This window comes from Zingiber officinale, chromosome 1B (genome assembly GCF_018446385.1).
Source record: "Zingiber officinale cultivar Zhangliang chromosome 1B, Zo_v1.1, whole genome shotgun sequence".
NCBI lineage: Eukaryota > Viridiplantae > Streptophyta > Magnoliopsida > Zingiberales > Zingiberaceae > Zingiber > Zingiber officinale.
In genome coordinates, this window is record NC_055986.1 from 164,711,030 (window position 1) to 164,726,915 (window position 15,886).

The 15,886-nt window shown below is 40.4% G+C and overlaps 1 protein-coding gene across 1 annotated transcript; it reads right to left on the reverse strand.

Annotated features, from left to right (window-relative positions):
- Positions 1 to 12,631: 12,631 nt before the first annotated feature.
- LOC121988759 (transcription factor MYB59-like) lies at positions 12,632 to 13,827 on the reverse strand. Its single transcript, XM_042542364.1, has 3 exons — positions 13,583 to 13,827; positions 13,329 to 13,458; positions 12,632 to 13,217 (listed from the first exon to the last, which is right to left on the reverse strand). Exons 1-3 carry the CDS (start codon positions 13,689 to 13,691, stop codon positions 12,827 to 12,829), a joined length of 630 nt encoding a protein of 209 aa, XP_042398298.1. The 5' UTR covers positions 13,692 to 13,827; the 3' UTR covers positions 12,632 to 12,826.
- Between the last annotated feature and the right edge of the window lie 2,059 nt (positions 13,828 to 15,886).

Consider the following 15,886-nt stretch of genomic DNA (forward strand, 5'->3'; position numbering starts at 1 on the left):
GCGAACTTCTCCTATTTATTTTCCAGTAAGTCTGTAACAATGTAAGTTATACCATAAATTTATTCTGACATCCTTTTATTCACAAAATCTTCACCTATGGGATGATATCTTGATATTGGAGCAACTCATCATGTCATGCTAGTCCATTGCATCATTATAGAAATCTTACCCTATTGTGGCTCAGATATGGTACAGGTAGGCGATGACTCAGGTTTACAAATTGTTAACTATGGAAACATTTATTTTCAGTCATCTAATCAAACTTTTCACATGCACAATATTTATCATGCTCTGACTATTACTAAAAACTTACTTTCTATACGTCAATTTAGTCTTGGTAACAATGTTTTCTTTGAATTTCATCCTGATCATTGTCTTGTAAAAGATAGAACGACTATACAATTTTACTTCATGACAAGATTAAAAATGATCTCTACTATCTTCAATGTCCTTCCTTTAAGGCTTTTATTTGTGAACAGACTAATAAACCAGTTTGGCATACTCATTTTGGTCATCCTTCTTTTTGTATTGTTCAACAAATTATAAATCAATTTGGTTTACCTACTTCATATACCTCATCACCTCATTTATGTAAGGCATGCTTAGAAGCCAAGAGTCACAAGTTACCTTTCTCTCCATCTAATCATATTTCTAATTTTCCACTTGAAATAATTTATTCTGATATTTAGGGTCTCGCACATATCCTATCAAATCAAGATTTCTTATTATGTCACTTTCATTAACCATTTTAGCAAATTTACTTGCCTCTATCCTATGAAACGAAAGTCTGATTTACGTGACATATTTTGTCGTTTTCAAAACCAAGTTGAGCGTTATTTTGGTCATAAAATACTTACTTTTTATTCTGATTAGGGAGGTGAGTATCAAGCTCTTCATCGTCATCTTTTTTCTTGTGGAATTCTTCATCGAGTCTCTTGTCTCCATATCCCTGAACAAAATAGTCCGCAGAAAGAAAACATCTATATATAGTGGAAACATCCTTAGCTCTTCTTAATCATGTATCTGTTCCTCGAAAATTTTAGGATGAAACAGTTAGCACTGTAATTTACCTCATAAATCAGCTTCCCACTCACTTGGTTGACCAAAAGTGTCCACTAGAGAAGATTTATAATCGAACTCCTGACTATACTTTTCTTCGAGTCTTTGGCTGCACATGTTATCCATGGTTACGTCCATACTCTAAACATAAAGTAGACTCTCGTTCACAACAGTGTGTTTTCATTAGTTATAGCAATTTGCATCATGGGTATCGTTGCTTACATATACCGACCGGGCAGATTTATATATTTCGGTATGTTATTTTTGATGAGTCTCTCTTCCCTTTCTTAGTAGCATGCTCATCCTCTCCTCCCAAGACAAGTAGCATATATTTGGTACCACCCACCCTTACAACAAGCATACAAAATCTATCTCCTCTATCGGAAAATGATATTCGAGGTAATGGTATTTTGGGTCCAGCTCCATCTCCGCTACTCTTTGAGGCATCCCCTTTTGATCCTTTTAACACATCATCCAATCATGAGGATAATTTGCTTTCTGTAAGTACCCCATGGTAGTTTTGATGTGATCAACCAAGTCAAGTTAGGTTATGTTATATTTTGATACCCTATGTCTAAGTATGCAGGAACTTTGAAGCACAAGAAGTCGAGTGAAAGACGCAACTAGCGAGAAGGATGACACGAGAGAGAGTCGACGGGCTCGGTGCGTCCGAGGGACGAGATACTACGGAAGAGTACACTGGCAGACAAGAAGGAAACATGAGGCGATTCGGAGGGACGAGAAGCCGGAGAGGAAGACTGCTCGAGAAGGCTAGAAAAGGGGTTCGGGTGAGCCATATTCTGGATGACCAAAATCACTCGGAGCAGAAGACCTGTACAGGTAGAGTTGACCCTGGTCAGGGTGCTCGGATCACCCAGTGCAGCCAAGGCACCTCGGGTGTGAGATCACGGTTGCGGGCCAGTTCAGCCCGATCCGGGCGTCTAGAGCAGAAAACTTATCGAAATGCACACTGTCTCTATCCGGTACGATGCATATAAAATTCTATCCACGTTTAGGCATCTGGGACCCTTCTAGACGCCCCGATCAGGGCTATAAATACATTCCTAATCCCAGAAGCTAAATACTGTTGAAGCCCTAAGGTTGTTTTGATGTGATCAACAAGTTAAGTTAGGTTTTATCGTATTTTAACCCTGTGTCTAAGTGTACAGGAACTTAGGAGCACAGGAAGTTGAGCGAAAGACGTGGTTAGCAAGAAGGACAACATGGGGAGAGAGCCGACGGGCTCAATGCGTCCGAGGGACGAGGTGCCGCGGAAGAGTACCCCGGCGGATGAGAAGGAAGTGTGCGCTGGTTCCGAGGGACGAGAATCCGGAGCGGAAGATTGCTCGGGGAGCAAGAGACGCAGCTAGCGAGAAGGTCAGCACGGGAGAGAGCCGACGGGCTCGGTGCGTCTAAGGGACGAAGAGCTGCGGATAAGTACGCTAGCGGACGAGAAGGAAGCACACGACGTTTCCGAGGGACGAGAAGCCGGAGCGGAAGGCTGCTCGAGAAGGCCGGAAGTTGGGTTCGGGTGAACCTTATTCCAGATGGGCGAGATCACCCAAGCGAGTGGAAGACCCGGACCGAGGCGAACGGAGCTGGAGCAGAAGACCCAGGTTGAAAAAGTCAACGAGGTTGACTTTCCCCACCTGGGGCGCCCGGAATAGTCCGAGGCGCTTGGAACCATTTCGGGCGCTCGGAATGCTGATTCTATCCAGAATGACGTGGACGCTGACCGTTGCATCGGGGATAAAGTTTTATCTCCTCCCAGGCGCTTGGAACCCTTCCAGGCGCCCGACCAAGGCTATAAATACAGCCTTGGTCCAGAAGCTAGACAATAGACAAGTAATTAGAATTTCCAACACTTGTGCACTTAATTTGTAGTTTAGCTTCTTTATTTATTGTGCTTAAATGCTGTAAGAGGCTTCTCCACCTAAAGGAGATAGTTAGTGCGCTTCAATTTCCTTGGATTAACAACCTCCCGGTTGTAACCAAGTAAAACCCCTTTGTCTCTTCTTTCCTGTTTTATTTGTTTACTGTATTTATGCAAGTGTTTATTTGAAAGATCGAGAAAGGTTGTTTTTTTATTTTTACAGGGCTATTCAACCCCCCTTCTAGCCGGCCAACACAGTCCAACAAATACACCACTTGAAATCAATTCTATTTGAGTTTAGCTTTGTAATTATGTGCTTTGTCTGCTATAAGAGGATTTTCCGCCTGAAGGAGACTTTATTTTTCTTTCAACGTCTTGGATTAGCAATCTTCTGATTGTAAACCAAGTAAAATCTGTGTGCCTCTCTTCTTTTAATTTTCTTACTATTTTTTGTACAAGTATTTATGTTAAATAAGTTGTAAAGTTCGAGAAAGGTATTAGTTTTTGATTTCAGGCTATTCACCCCCTCTAGCCGGCTGCAAGAGACCAACAAGTAGTATCACAGCGAGGATGCTTCAGAAGGACTAACCGTCGACCAAAGCACAAGAAATGGTGGACCAAGTATCTACACTTCGAACTTCGAGGGGGAGTTTGTAATTTAGAAAAGAAAGATGGATGTATTCTTCAAAATAGATTTTGATTTATTACTAATATTAAAATATGGTTTTATAGTTCCAAAAGATAAAGAAGAATACCAATGGACTAAGAAGGAGAAAGCATATTCCGTAGCAAATGGATGAGCCGAATTCGATCTACTGAGCGTGTTACCTCTGTAAGAAGTCAACAGAATCAGCGTCTATGAATCAGTAAAGGAGCTTTGGGAGAAGTTCTTAGAGCTACATGAAGGTACGTCCGAAACCAAACTCGTGAGACGAGACCTACTTCAGAACTAGATCAACAACCTTCGACTAGAAGAAGGCAAAATCGTAGCACACCTTCACTCAAGGATCAAGGAACTCATCACCGGACTCATGAATTTCGAAGAAAAAGTAACCAATTAAGATTTGCTAAGGTACGCGCTTAATGCATTTCCCAGGAATCCTGAATGGTTAACCTTAGTAGATGCTTATTACATATCTAAGGATCTATAAGTAAGTATATTAGAAGAATTATTTTCTACACTTGAAATGCATGAAACTAGATGTACAGATCTGAAGAAAGAGCCCAAGCACGACATTACCTTAAGGGAAAAAATGGACGAATCAGAATCCAAAATGACTCTTGATGATGATGAAACAGTCTTTATGATAAGAAAATTCAAAAAAAAAATATTAAAACTAATAGGTTTAATCAAGTGTAAGGTAATAGAAGGAAAAGAAAGGTAAGATACTACCACTGCAATGAAGAAGAGCACGTTAAGGATAACTGTCCAAAACTGAAGAATAAGAATAAGGACAAGGAAAATGACAAAAAGTCGACTGAGAAAAGACACAAGAACCTAAAGGTGACATGGGATGAAACTTCAACAAAATAAATAATTGAAGCCTACGCCGGACTTGCACTAATGTCAAGTCACGAAGAAGGTCATAAAGCAAGCTCATCAGAAATGAACATCAAGAGTATCGATGAAGGGGGAGCAATGAGGAAAGCAACTCTTCAGAGAGAACATCTGAGATCGACAAGGTAAGTCAGGTACAATCTCTGCCTCCAGATAAATTATTTAAATTTATAAAAATGTTGTCAAAAAGTTATTGTAAATTAGAATTAAAAAATAAAAAATTATTAAAAGGAAATAATGAGTTAAAAGGAACTTTAGCAACGTCTTATCGATTAGAGGATTTCGATAAGATAAAAATGGAAAATAGAAATAAAAAATCTTGTATGTTCACATGTTCAACAAGCTCAAAATTATAATAGATTAAATTAACATTTTAGATATCATCAGGACTAAATTAGAAAATTGTGACCAAAGCACATTCTTAAATTTTTTTTAATTAACCCGGTTGGAAGGAACCTATTTTGGGTTCCAAAATCATGCATAAATTAAATATTTTGTATATCATACTTTTTATTTGCTTAGAATTATCAAATAAATTTCTTTGCATGATTTCTGTTAGAAATTATATTAGAATTTAATTTTTTCGAGAAAGAAAATTTCATTACTCATCTGGAAAAAATTTTAATTTTTTTGACTATTGTATTATTTTTCTATGAATGTTTTTTAACAATTTTTTTTTCAATTTAAAAATATCTTGTAGTGCTTTTTATTACAAAATTTATTTTTCTATGAAACTTTATCATTTTCTTTATCTAAGAAAATATTTTTAAAATTTTTTGATCATTGGTGAATTTTCTATGAATTATTTATCCAAATGTAAATTTTCAAAATTCTTGAAAATTAAATTTTTGAAAGTTCATTTTTTTTTTGTAAAAATACTTCCTCTATTCCATTATCAGAAAATTTCTTATGATTATTTGAGGTTAGAAACCATTTTTAAGAAAAATTTAGTGAAAGTAAATCTTTGTACATTTTTGTACAAAGAGATTAAGTCTAGGGGGAGGGTACATTAATTTTTGTATATTTTTTTCTTAGATGCAAAATATGTACTTGTCATTTCTATTACTATTTATTTTTGGTTTACCCTAACTTAACTTGGGGTTGCTTACATCAAAAAGGGGGAGATTGTAAGTACCGCGTGGTAGTTTTAATTTAATCAACCAAGTCAAGTTATATCCTGTTATGTTTTGATGCCCTTTGTCTAAGTATGCAGGAACTTAGGAGCATAGAAAGTCGAGCGAAAGATGTAGCTAACGAGAAGGACGACACACAAGAGAGTCGACAGGCTCGGTGTGTCTGAGGGATGAGATGCTGCGAAAGCGTACACTGGTGGACGAGAAGGAAACACATGATGATTTCAAGGGACGAGAAGCCGGAGGGGAAGACTGCTCGAGAAGGCAAGAAAAGGGGTTTGGGTGAGCCCTATTCCGGATGACTGAAATCACCTGGAGCAAAAGACTCGGACAGGAAGTCAACTCCGAGTTGACCTTGATTCAGGTTCTCGGATCACCCGGGGCAGCCAAGGCGCCAAGGGTATGAGCCCACGGTCGTGGGCTGGTTTAGCCAGATTTGGGTGCACGGACTAGGTCCAAGGGCCCGAACCAAAAAACTTACCGAAATGCACATTGTCACGATCTGGTGTGACACAGATAAAATTATATCCATGTCCAGGGGCATGAAACACTTTCAGGCGCTCCGATCAAGGCTATACATACAGCCTTGATCCTAGAAGCTAAATATAACACTTTAAGTCAATTCTATTTGAGTTTAGCTTTGTAATTGTATGTTTTGACTGCTGTAAGAGACTTCTTCACCTGAAGGAGACTTTAGTGGATTTTTAACGTATTGGATTAGCAATTTTCTGATTGCAAACCAAGTAAAATCTCTGTGCCTCTCTTCTTTTAATTTACTTACTATTTTTTTTGTACAAGTGTTCATGCTAAATAAGCTATAAAATTCGAGAAAGGTATTTGTTTTTGATTTTAGGCTATTCACTCCCCTATAGCCGGTCACAAGGGACCAACACTTCCTTCCTTGGATACTCCACATATCACATCTTCGCATTCCCAGCCTAGCCCCTTGCCTTCTGCGACAAGTGGTTTTGATGAAGATGTTCCTCGGCGCACACTTCCCTTGAGTGATATCTATGCACGATGTCCACTAAATGCCACTCGATATCCCCTTCCAAGGGCTCTGGTGGTCTCTCCAAAATCTATCGGACCTACATGCTTACATAGGCTATTAAGGATCCAAATTGGCATGCTGCAATGACTACAGAATTTGATACTCTCCTTAGCAATGGGACTTGGTGCTTAGTTCCTCGCATTGCCTCCATGAATATTATGGGTTCCAAATGGGTCTTCTGTCTCAAGTATCGTGTTGATGGCTCTCTTGAGCGATATAAAGCTCATCTTGTGGCAAAAGGATTCAATCAACAATCAGGTATTGACTTTAATGATACATTCAATTCGGTTATTAAGATTATAACTGTAAGATGATTACTATCTATAATTATTAACTCCAACTAGCCAATACGTCAATTAGAAATTTTCAATGCCTTTCTTCATGGTCATCTTGAGAAAATTGTATATATGGAGCAGCCGCTTGAGTTTATTCATCCACAACTTTCAACACATGTTTGTTAGTTGAAGAAATAATTATATGATCTTCAACAAGCACCTCGTGTATGGTTTCATCATCTCTCTAGTTGGCTACACACTCAAGAGTTATCTGGCTCAAAAATTGGTTCCTCTTTATTTTATAAGTACAATGTCGACTCTATGCTTTTTCTTCTTATTCATGTGGATGATATTCTTCTAACTGGTAATAATCAATGATCCTGTCCGAAAGTCGAAGAGATGGATGCTAGGGACGTGGCGCTCTTGCTAACCTCTGGTGGACTTCGCTCCCACCTGCAACACAAGCAGCGTCAGTACTGAGCCAGGGAAGGGGCCCCCGATGATGACCCTTTGACACTCAAGTCAGTCTCCGGCGGAGCAAGAAGAAGTGAGAACTGTAGCACAACAGTAGAAATAACGAGAAAAGCATACCTCTATTGATGCCTAGACCCCCTTTATATAGGGCTCCTGTAGCGCGTGTGCACGCTTCTTAAAGCGGTCACGTGTTCTCAAGCTTTCCCTAAAAAGACATGTCAATAAAGTGTCCCTGATATAGTACCTTAACGGGCCGAGCATATATCTGAAGTGACAGTGGAAGCTTCCGCCGTACGATCCTCTGTCTGACCATGCCGCCTGTCAGCGGCACTAGCTCCCAAAAGAATGTCAAAAGATTTCCCGCCGTGTCTGTTGCTTGGCCGAGCGGAATGATCGCTTGTCCAGAATTATGATATCCCTGCGTTATCTGCTGCCATGCCGAGTGGGATAACCGTTCGACTAAAAGTCCACTGTCGCGCCGAGCGGGAGAGCCGCTCGGCTGAAAGTCCTCGATCCGTGTCATCTACCGTCGGGCTGAGTGGGATAGCCGCTCGGCATGAAGTCCCCCGTTCACATGCTTGGCGAGTATCTCACTGTTGTTGGTGCAATTTCCAGTAGGTCAAGGTTGACCTAGTTGACCAAGCATAAACCTTGGTCATGGTTTAGATGTTTGACAATACAGAAAGACGTGTAGACATGGACAATGCAAGTGCAGTTGTCCATGCGGAGAGATACTGATCAGGGTCTGATCAGGTTGGATGAAGAAGAGCCAAGTAGGTCAAGGTTGACCGGATACTTGACTGGGAAGTCCTAACTGGGATGTTAGGCAGTTCGGAAAGTCCTGGTAAGTGAAGCCAGGCAGTTGGAGAAAGTCCTGATGAGTGAAGCTAGGCAGTTGGGAAGACCTGGTGAGTGAAGCCAGGCAGGGGAAAGACCTAGTGAGTGAAGCTAGGCAGTTTGGAAGTCCTGGTGAGTGAAGCCAGGCAAGGGAAATCCAGATGGGTCAAGGTTGACCAGACATCTGGTGAAAAGTCCAAGCAGGGAGACTTGGCACGGAGAAGACCAAGTTGGAGACTTGGCACGGAAAGTCAGAGAGGGCTCGGTAGCTTGTTCTCCGGATTGTGGTCAGAGAGGGCTCGGTAGCTCGTTCTCTGGACCTGACGAAGTCGGAGAGGGCTCGGTAGCTCGTTCTCCGGACTAGGTCAAGAGAGGGCTCGGTAGCTCGTTCTCAGGACCATTTAGGGTTTAGGGCTGGAGCTCTAAACCTGGATCGGTCTGGTGACCGATCCAGCGATACGCCTGAGTATCTGATCGGTCTGGTGACCGATCAGATAACAAACAGAAGGGTTCTGTAAGTCATCTGATCGGTCTGGAGACCGATCAGAGGAGTTGAGCCAACTTTCTGTGAGTGAACTGATCAGTCTGGGGACCGATCAGCAGGGAGTCTGATCGGTCTCCACGATCGATCAGAGACGCAGCCACCTCTCTTACAGAGAGGTGGGATCGGTCCGGGGACCGATCAGACTGGGGCCTGATCGGTCCCCAGGACCGATCAGAGGTGCCCTGGACCGATCAGGCTTCAGCCTGATCGGTCCAGAACTATCCGTTGGCTCACAACGGTCTTCTGTCTTCTGCTGTCTTCTGGCTTCTTCTTCGCAGGTGGATGCAAGTATAAAAGAGGCTGAGGGCTTCTACAGTGGACTAACACTCTCTCGATTGCTCTTCTTCTTGTCCGAAGCTTCTGCTTCTTCTTCTTCACTGCTGTGATTTGAGCTTTGCTGAGCTCGCTTCTGCTTGAAGCTTCGTGTGAGCTTCATCGGCTGGTTCCTGCTGTTGTAGGCGTCTTGTGAAGCTGCTGCTTCATCCAGTCGAAGAGAAGGCAAGTAAGCGAAGGTGTTTTATACATTTGTATTGTATTTTGCTTCTTGCTGCTTTCTACTCCTGTATTGCTTTTGCAAAACATTGTGGCGAGGTTTCTCCACCCAGAAGGAGTGTTACATTAGCCGGTTCTCCGGGGTCTCATCCACCGACGGATTGATCGGATTCGTCCACCTTACGGACACGCCGAGGAGTAGGAGTTTCATCTCCGAACCTCGTTACATCGACGAGTTTGAGGTTTGCTATTCTCCGCTTTCGTTTCTATTCGTTTTATTTCCGCTGCGCTAACTCGACTTGTAGAAAGAAACGAACGATTTGGGGTCGGCTATTCACACCCCCCCTCTCTAGCCGCGATCATCGATCCCAACAACTGTTTGCGTGCCCAGCTGATGTCAAGTCTGCTGTTAGGCCGAGCAGGGGAGCCGCTCAGCTTGGCTCTTATGCGTCCCTTGAGCGTCAATTTGATTACTTCCTGTTCCCAAGATGATGGGTCGGTGCTCAACCCTCGATCAGTGTATAACTCGCTCGATCGGCCAGCAACATCCACCCGTTGGCCATCTTGACTCTGACTTACACGCGACAGCAAGGTGGGGCCCCGCCTAATCACCGCATCAATCAAGAAGGCATCACTTCTCTACTTCATCTTCTTAATCAAGAATTTCCTATTAGATATCTTAGTACAATCCGTTTCTTTCTTGGCATTGAACTTTCTCAAATCTAGATGGTTGTCTCCTTTCACAAAGCAAATACATTATTGGAATCCTTCTACGGGCTAAGATGGATGGTGCATGTCTTGTCTCAACACCGATTGTTGTAGGCAACTTTTCTGCACATTCATCATCTCCTGCTTTAGCCGATTCTCAAATATATCAGAGTATATATTGTTAAAGCCTTACAATATGTCACTATCACACGTCCTGACATATCTTTTGCCGTCAATCGAGCTTGTTAATATATGCACTCTCCCACTAAATAACATTGGGAAGGAGTTAAGAGGATCCTTTGTTATCTCAAAGGCTCTATTCTTCATGGTCTCTTTTTATATCGACATTCCTCACGGGAGTTGAATGCATTTAGTGATGCAGATTGGGCCGACTCGCCTGAAGACAGACATTCTACTGGAGGGTATACAATATTTCTTGGACGAAATCTTATCTCTTGACATTCTAAAAAGCAACCTATTATATCTCTATCTAGTATCGAAGCTGAATATAAAGAAGTTGCTAATGTAATGTCTGAAATCATTTGACTTCAATCCCTTCTCTCAGAAATACATCTTTCTACTAATATTATACCTAAGATATGATGTAATAATATTGGAGTAACATATCTTACTGCAAATCCAATTTTTCATGCTCCCACAAAGCATGTTGAGATAGATTTTACTTTGTATGGGAACATGTAGCAGCTAAACAATTATCAGTCTCATACATCTCTACAGAGGATCAAATTGTTGACATCTTCACCAAACCGTTATCCCGACAACGGTTTCATAGATTGACAACCAAATTCAACGTGTTGAACATCTCGTTGAATTTATCGGGGGATAATGATGATAAGGATAACAGTTCAGAATAATAATCAGAAGATTTATTATGTTCCGGATAGAATCATAAATTGATTTCAATTATTGATGGTTTACTATGTTTGGATTGCAATCACAACTATCTTTATCATTATTTTTATATTTATTATTATCATAAGTACCGTAATATGTTATCATATATATCATAATATTTTTTTATATAATTATTTGATCATATGTATAAATAAGTTTGTTAGCCTATGCTAATATCAATTATAAGAAAGCAATTACTTTTTTTTTTTTTCTCTTTTGTTTATTACATATACATTGCTCATCTCTTCTGGACTAAATGACAGTCTTTCCCACATCTTTAGGAGAATTATGACTACGTTGTCCGTATCTTCAGTGAATAATAGTTTATCGCCTTAGTTGCTAGCCAACGGAGATGCTGCTCCAATTAGTTGAGGTGATCTGGAATCGAGATTGACACAGAGTTGGATTCAGCGTTGAGTCGAGATAACTTTGACTGTCATCTCCACAAGACTTGTTGACCTTTTCCTAACCATATGACACCCTGATTACTCCCTGTATCAATAGCATTCCCAAAAGCCTGATTTCTCCCTCCAAACTCTAGAACGTGGAGACACTGGCGTTTAAACACCCACATTTGGCGTCGAAGCTAATCCGTGAATTCGACACAAAGATATCAAGCTGATCCAAGTGTTTGACGGAGGAAGCATGAGGCCGGGTATAGTTAAGTTGGTTATACAGGTTTGTAGAATTGAGAATTCCTATAAAGATCGAGGAATTACTTTCATGTGATGGTTAAGTTTGATTTTTTGATTTACTTCCTTCTAATGATGTGGAGCAGTCGTAGAGAGTCATCAAGACGATAGATTTCACCTTTTAACGAATAAGAGGATGCAAGAAATCTTTTGCCCTTCCCGGCCTGAATGTGAATTGGATCTCGTAATGCCATGCCGGCTCTTTGGAGCTTTAGCATGGACTCTCTGCACGGGGAGGAGACAGAGATCGGCTCTTGCTAGATTGTGCGGTACTCCTCATCGTCCATCAATTTCGCAAGCAAGTGGCGGCTGGCCATCTTGCATGCATGATTTAGCGTATCATCAACTATGACTCACAAATACACCGATAAAAGGTCATTGCAATTTCTTTACTGAGAGGGCGCATCACCACAAATTGTGGTGGAGCATTATCTTAATATTTAATTTAGGAGATCGAAAAGGAGAAAAGAGTACTAAACCTCAGAATAGAACAGTCAACAGTAGAGATCACCACAAAAAAAGGAAAAACAAAAATAAAAAAGCACCATCTACCAATTGCTAGCGGATTAATTTATATTACCACTGTAGCAACTCGTAACTCTTAACTTTAAAAAGTAATCGACCAAATCCTAATCTTGCCTGATACTAGATTTTCCATCTTCATCAACTGTGTGACAAATGAATCATAGCCAATAAATTCTTTACTTTTAAAAGAAAAAAGAAAATAGTCAAATTTGGTAAGCTACAAAGATGGGCACTACTAACTCTGATCATCATTATCAAGATTCCATTGATTGAAGCCTTGATATATTCTGCCTTTAAAAAGAATCAATTGTAGTTCACAGATTGAGCCTTTTTAACATTCTTTTTCACTGGGAAATACAGGATGGTATATATGCATTCCCTCCCTGCCATCATTTCAAAGTTATTCTGATTTGATGCAAATGCTTTCTCATCCAGCATGGATAAGAACAGGCCGTTCAATTACACACCACTACAGATTGCTTTACAGTAAGAATATATGCTTTTGCTATATATGACACATGAAACACTGAAATTAAAGAGAAAACATTCTGAAATATAAAACACAAAACAAGTACAGTTTGTTTTCTTCTTCTTCGCAAGAATCACAGCAACCTGATGAACTTTAAAGTTGCATCACACAATTAAGCAAGGCTAACAATTTTACACGATGTTTGAGTAACTTGCTACGATCTATGATTTTGAGTCGTCGTCATCGTCGATCTTCCACAGAGAGTACGGGCCGTACTCCCACGCAGGAGAAGGCATCATTGACGTCTCGAATTCCTCGCCGAAGCTCACGGAGGGGTCAGGAAGAGAAATATTACTGCAGAGTTGATCCACGTACCAGCCGTCGTTAGTCTCCTCGAACCATGCAGTTACTCCGCCGTCGAGTTCACGAACGGCTTCAACTTCCGGCGACGCGGCTTCGCTGAGGCTGACGGAGCGGTCCACGGATGATGCCGCTGCCAGCTTCCGGCTCCGTTCCTGGGCCTTCTTCTTCTTCTTCCTCGTGTGCGTTCTCCAGTAGTTCTTTATCTCGTTGTCGGTGCGACCCGGCAGCCTCCGGGCAATTCTCGCCCACCTGGATTTCACGGAATGTCAATTTCACCGCGACAAGGAAAAATTTTGACAATAAATTCTTAAAATTGAAAAACAGAGATATTGAGTTATATATATATATATATATGTGTGCCTGTTTCCCCATCGCGAGTGGAGTTCGAGAATGAGGCGCTCTTCTTGAGGGGTGATGCGGCCGTGCTTGAGGTCGGGGTGGAGGTAGTTGACCCAGCGGAGCCGGCAACTCTTCCCGGTCCGATTCAGACCTACAGCGAAAGTCAACGGGAAGAAGAGAGGCGGGAGGAAAAAGGGTTAATTAGCATGGGAGCATGGCGGAGGCAGCAACACCAGTGGATAACCCACCTAGCTAGCCTTAATCCCCCCTCAAACCTGAGACTTTGGCTATGAAATCCCAACGACGGTCACCGAATAAGTCCACGAAGCGTACCAGTTGAAGGTCTTCTTGCTCGATCCAGGGGCCCTTTCGCATAACCGCCATCTTTGGCGAATTGTGTATGTGCTTGTGAGCTCGGTCTCTCCTCCTCCAGCTCTCTCGATCCCTCTTTCTTCCGCTCCTGCTGCTGCTCTGCTGCTGCTGCTGATGATGTAAGGACTAGGGGACTGCAGCAGCGATACCGCACTAGCCTTGTGCGTAAAACATGGTTTGATGTGGCGCGCAACTCTGCAGTCTTATTTAAAGGAGGTAGTGGTGGCAATGATGCAATTGGGTGCCCGCAGAATTGACTGATTAATATCCCGGGTCCATCGTCGACCTTATAACGAAATGAAAATAGTAAATCATAGCGACCGAGCAACCTCTTTATATGAAAGGAATTTTATCTCAAGAGATTGTTCCCTTTCGATCCCTACTCTCATGTACCAATCTACCATCCAAAATATCAACTTGGCTAGTCCATGAAGACCTTATATTCATTCTTTTTTTAATTGACATCAAGTATTCAAATTACGCCGATTAATTCTGATGATAATTAATTTTATCCCACGGAAGTTTTTCACTGATCACTAGAATAATAGGAAACGCTCATAGTGGACGGTCTATCAATCCACTGTTCTTAGATGAATCATTCATAAAGAAAACTTCGTCTTTGATAAATTAAAAAAGCGCTTTACCGCTATACCATTGCTCGGAGCCTCATATTCATTGTTTTTTTTTTAAAAGTAAAGATGATAATCCTCACCGTAGGATGCTTTCAGGACTATTACATGTGATATAAAAGGGAGGTAAATCATACCAGACTTCTCTCAATATAATGATCCTTATATGAGATCAGATAACCTGCAATACATTTCGCACGCGTTAATTATTATAGCAATACTACGTGTATCACCGGAGGCAATCATATTCACTGTTTTTGTTCATATATTAAGTGCATTAACATTCTAATATTGTGTTTGTGCTGTGCATTATTTTCGTTCAATCCACTAGTGCTACAGCCAATAGGATAAAATTAGATTGGAGTCCCTCAATCCGATATATATATATTAGCTGTTTGTGTTAGAAAATATTTTTATTTAATTTAATAATTATTACTATTTATAATAAGCGCCATCATTCAAATCAATTAAATGCATTAATTTATTTCAAGTAAATATTTTATTTTATTTATATATATATATATATATATATTTTTTAAAAAAAAATAAAATTATATAATTTTTATAAAGCTTAAGCAGGTGTAATTATTTAATTTATAATATATGTATTAAATTAAATACCAACAAGGGCAGAAAGTCAAAAACTAGTTTAGCGAGGTGAAAGACGTACGATTTCCAGAAGCAACTTCAAGTTCTTGATATTTTATTATCTCATTTAAGTTTTATGCAAAGGAATCTACAGTACAGAAAAGGATTATAAGCAACCCTTAGTACAGTTGTTAATCTTATAAGTAGACATCTTTACCCTGATTCAGTTACTGGATAAAACTGAAGCACAATTCATGAATCTGGAGAGAAGGTTGTCAAATTCTCTGCACAATGACAAGAACACCACCACAAATAGATCGATTTGCAGCAGGATAAAAGTAGCTCATCCCTATTACAGAACTTACCATAGCAAATCTCTGTAAAAATGAATAGTCTACAACGTATTCAGACTGAATATTGACTGAATATCTCCTGTTGTAAATTTTAAGACAATTTGTTTCAGAACATTATTGATTGCAATTAATTACCATAAAAACATCAGAAAAGGACCTTATCTGAATTGGACAATTATGACCAAATTAAATCCCTCCCAATTGGGTCTTCTTCTTTCTAGTAGGAAGGTCCACAACCAACAACTGAGCTATGCCATCTCATAACCGGGATCTCTCAAAGCCTCTACCATGGGTGGATTGGTGAATCCCTTAAATATGGTGACTTGGAATTCGCCAACACTCAAACATGTTGACAATAGCACGTCTCGGATTCAGATTGTTTGGCATGTCTAACACTCAAGCAAATGTCTTCTATTTTAACCACACCAATATACATAATTATTAATACTACAAAGACAACAGGAGAAACATAATGTTGCCTGTGTTTGAGCATAAATGATACGACAGTAAAGATTCTCCATGCTCTGATGGATTCATTTCAAAGCTAGTTTAGAAAAAAAAAAAAAAAGAAAGAAAAAAAAAAGCAGATTTATGTTTTGCTCAGAACTATTTGATAAACTTTTTAAACTCCAGAAAC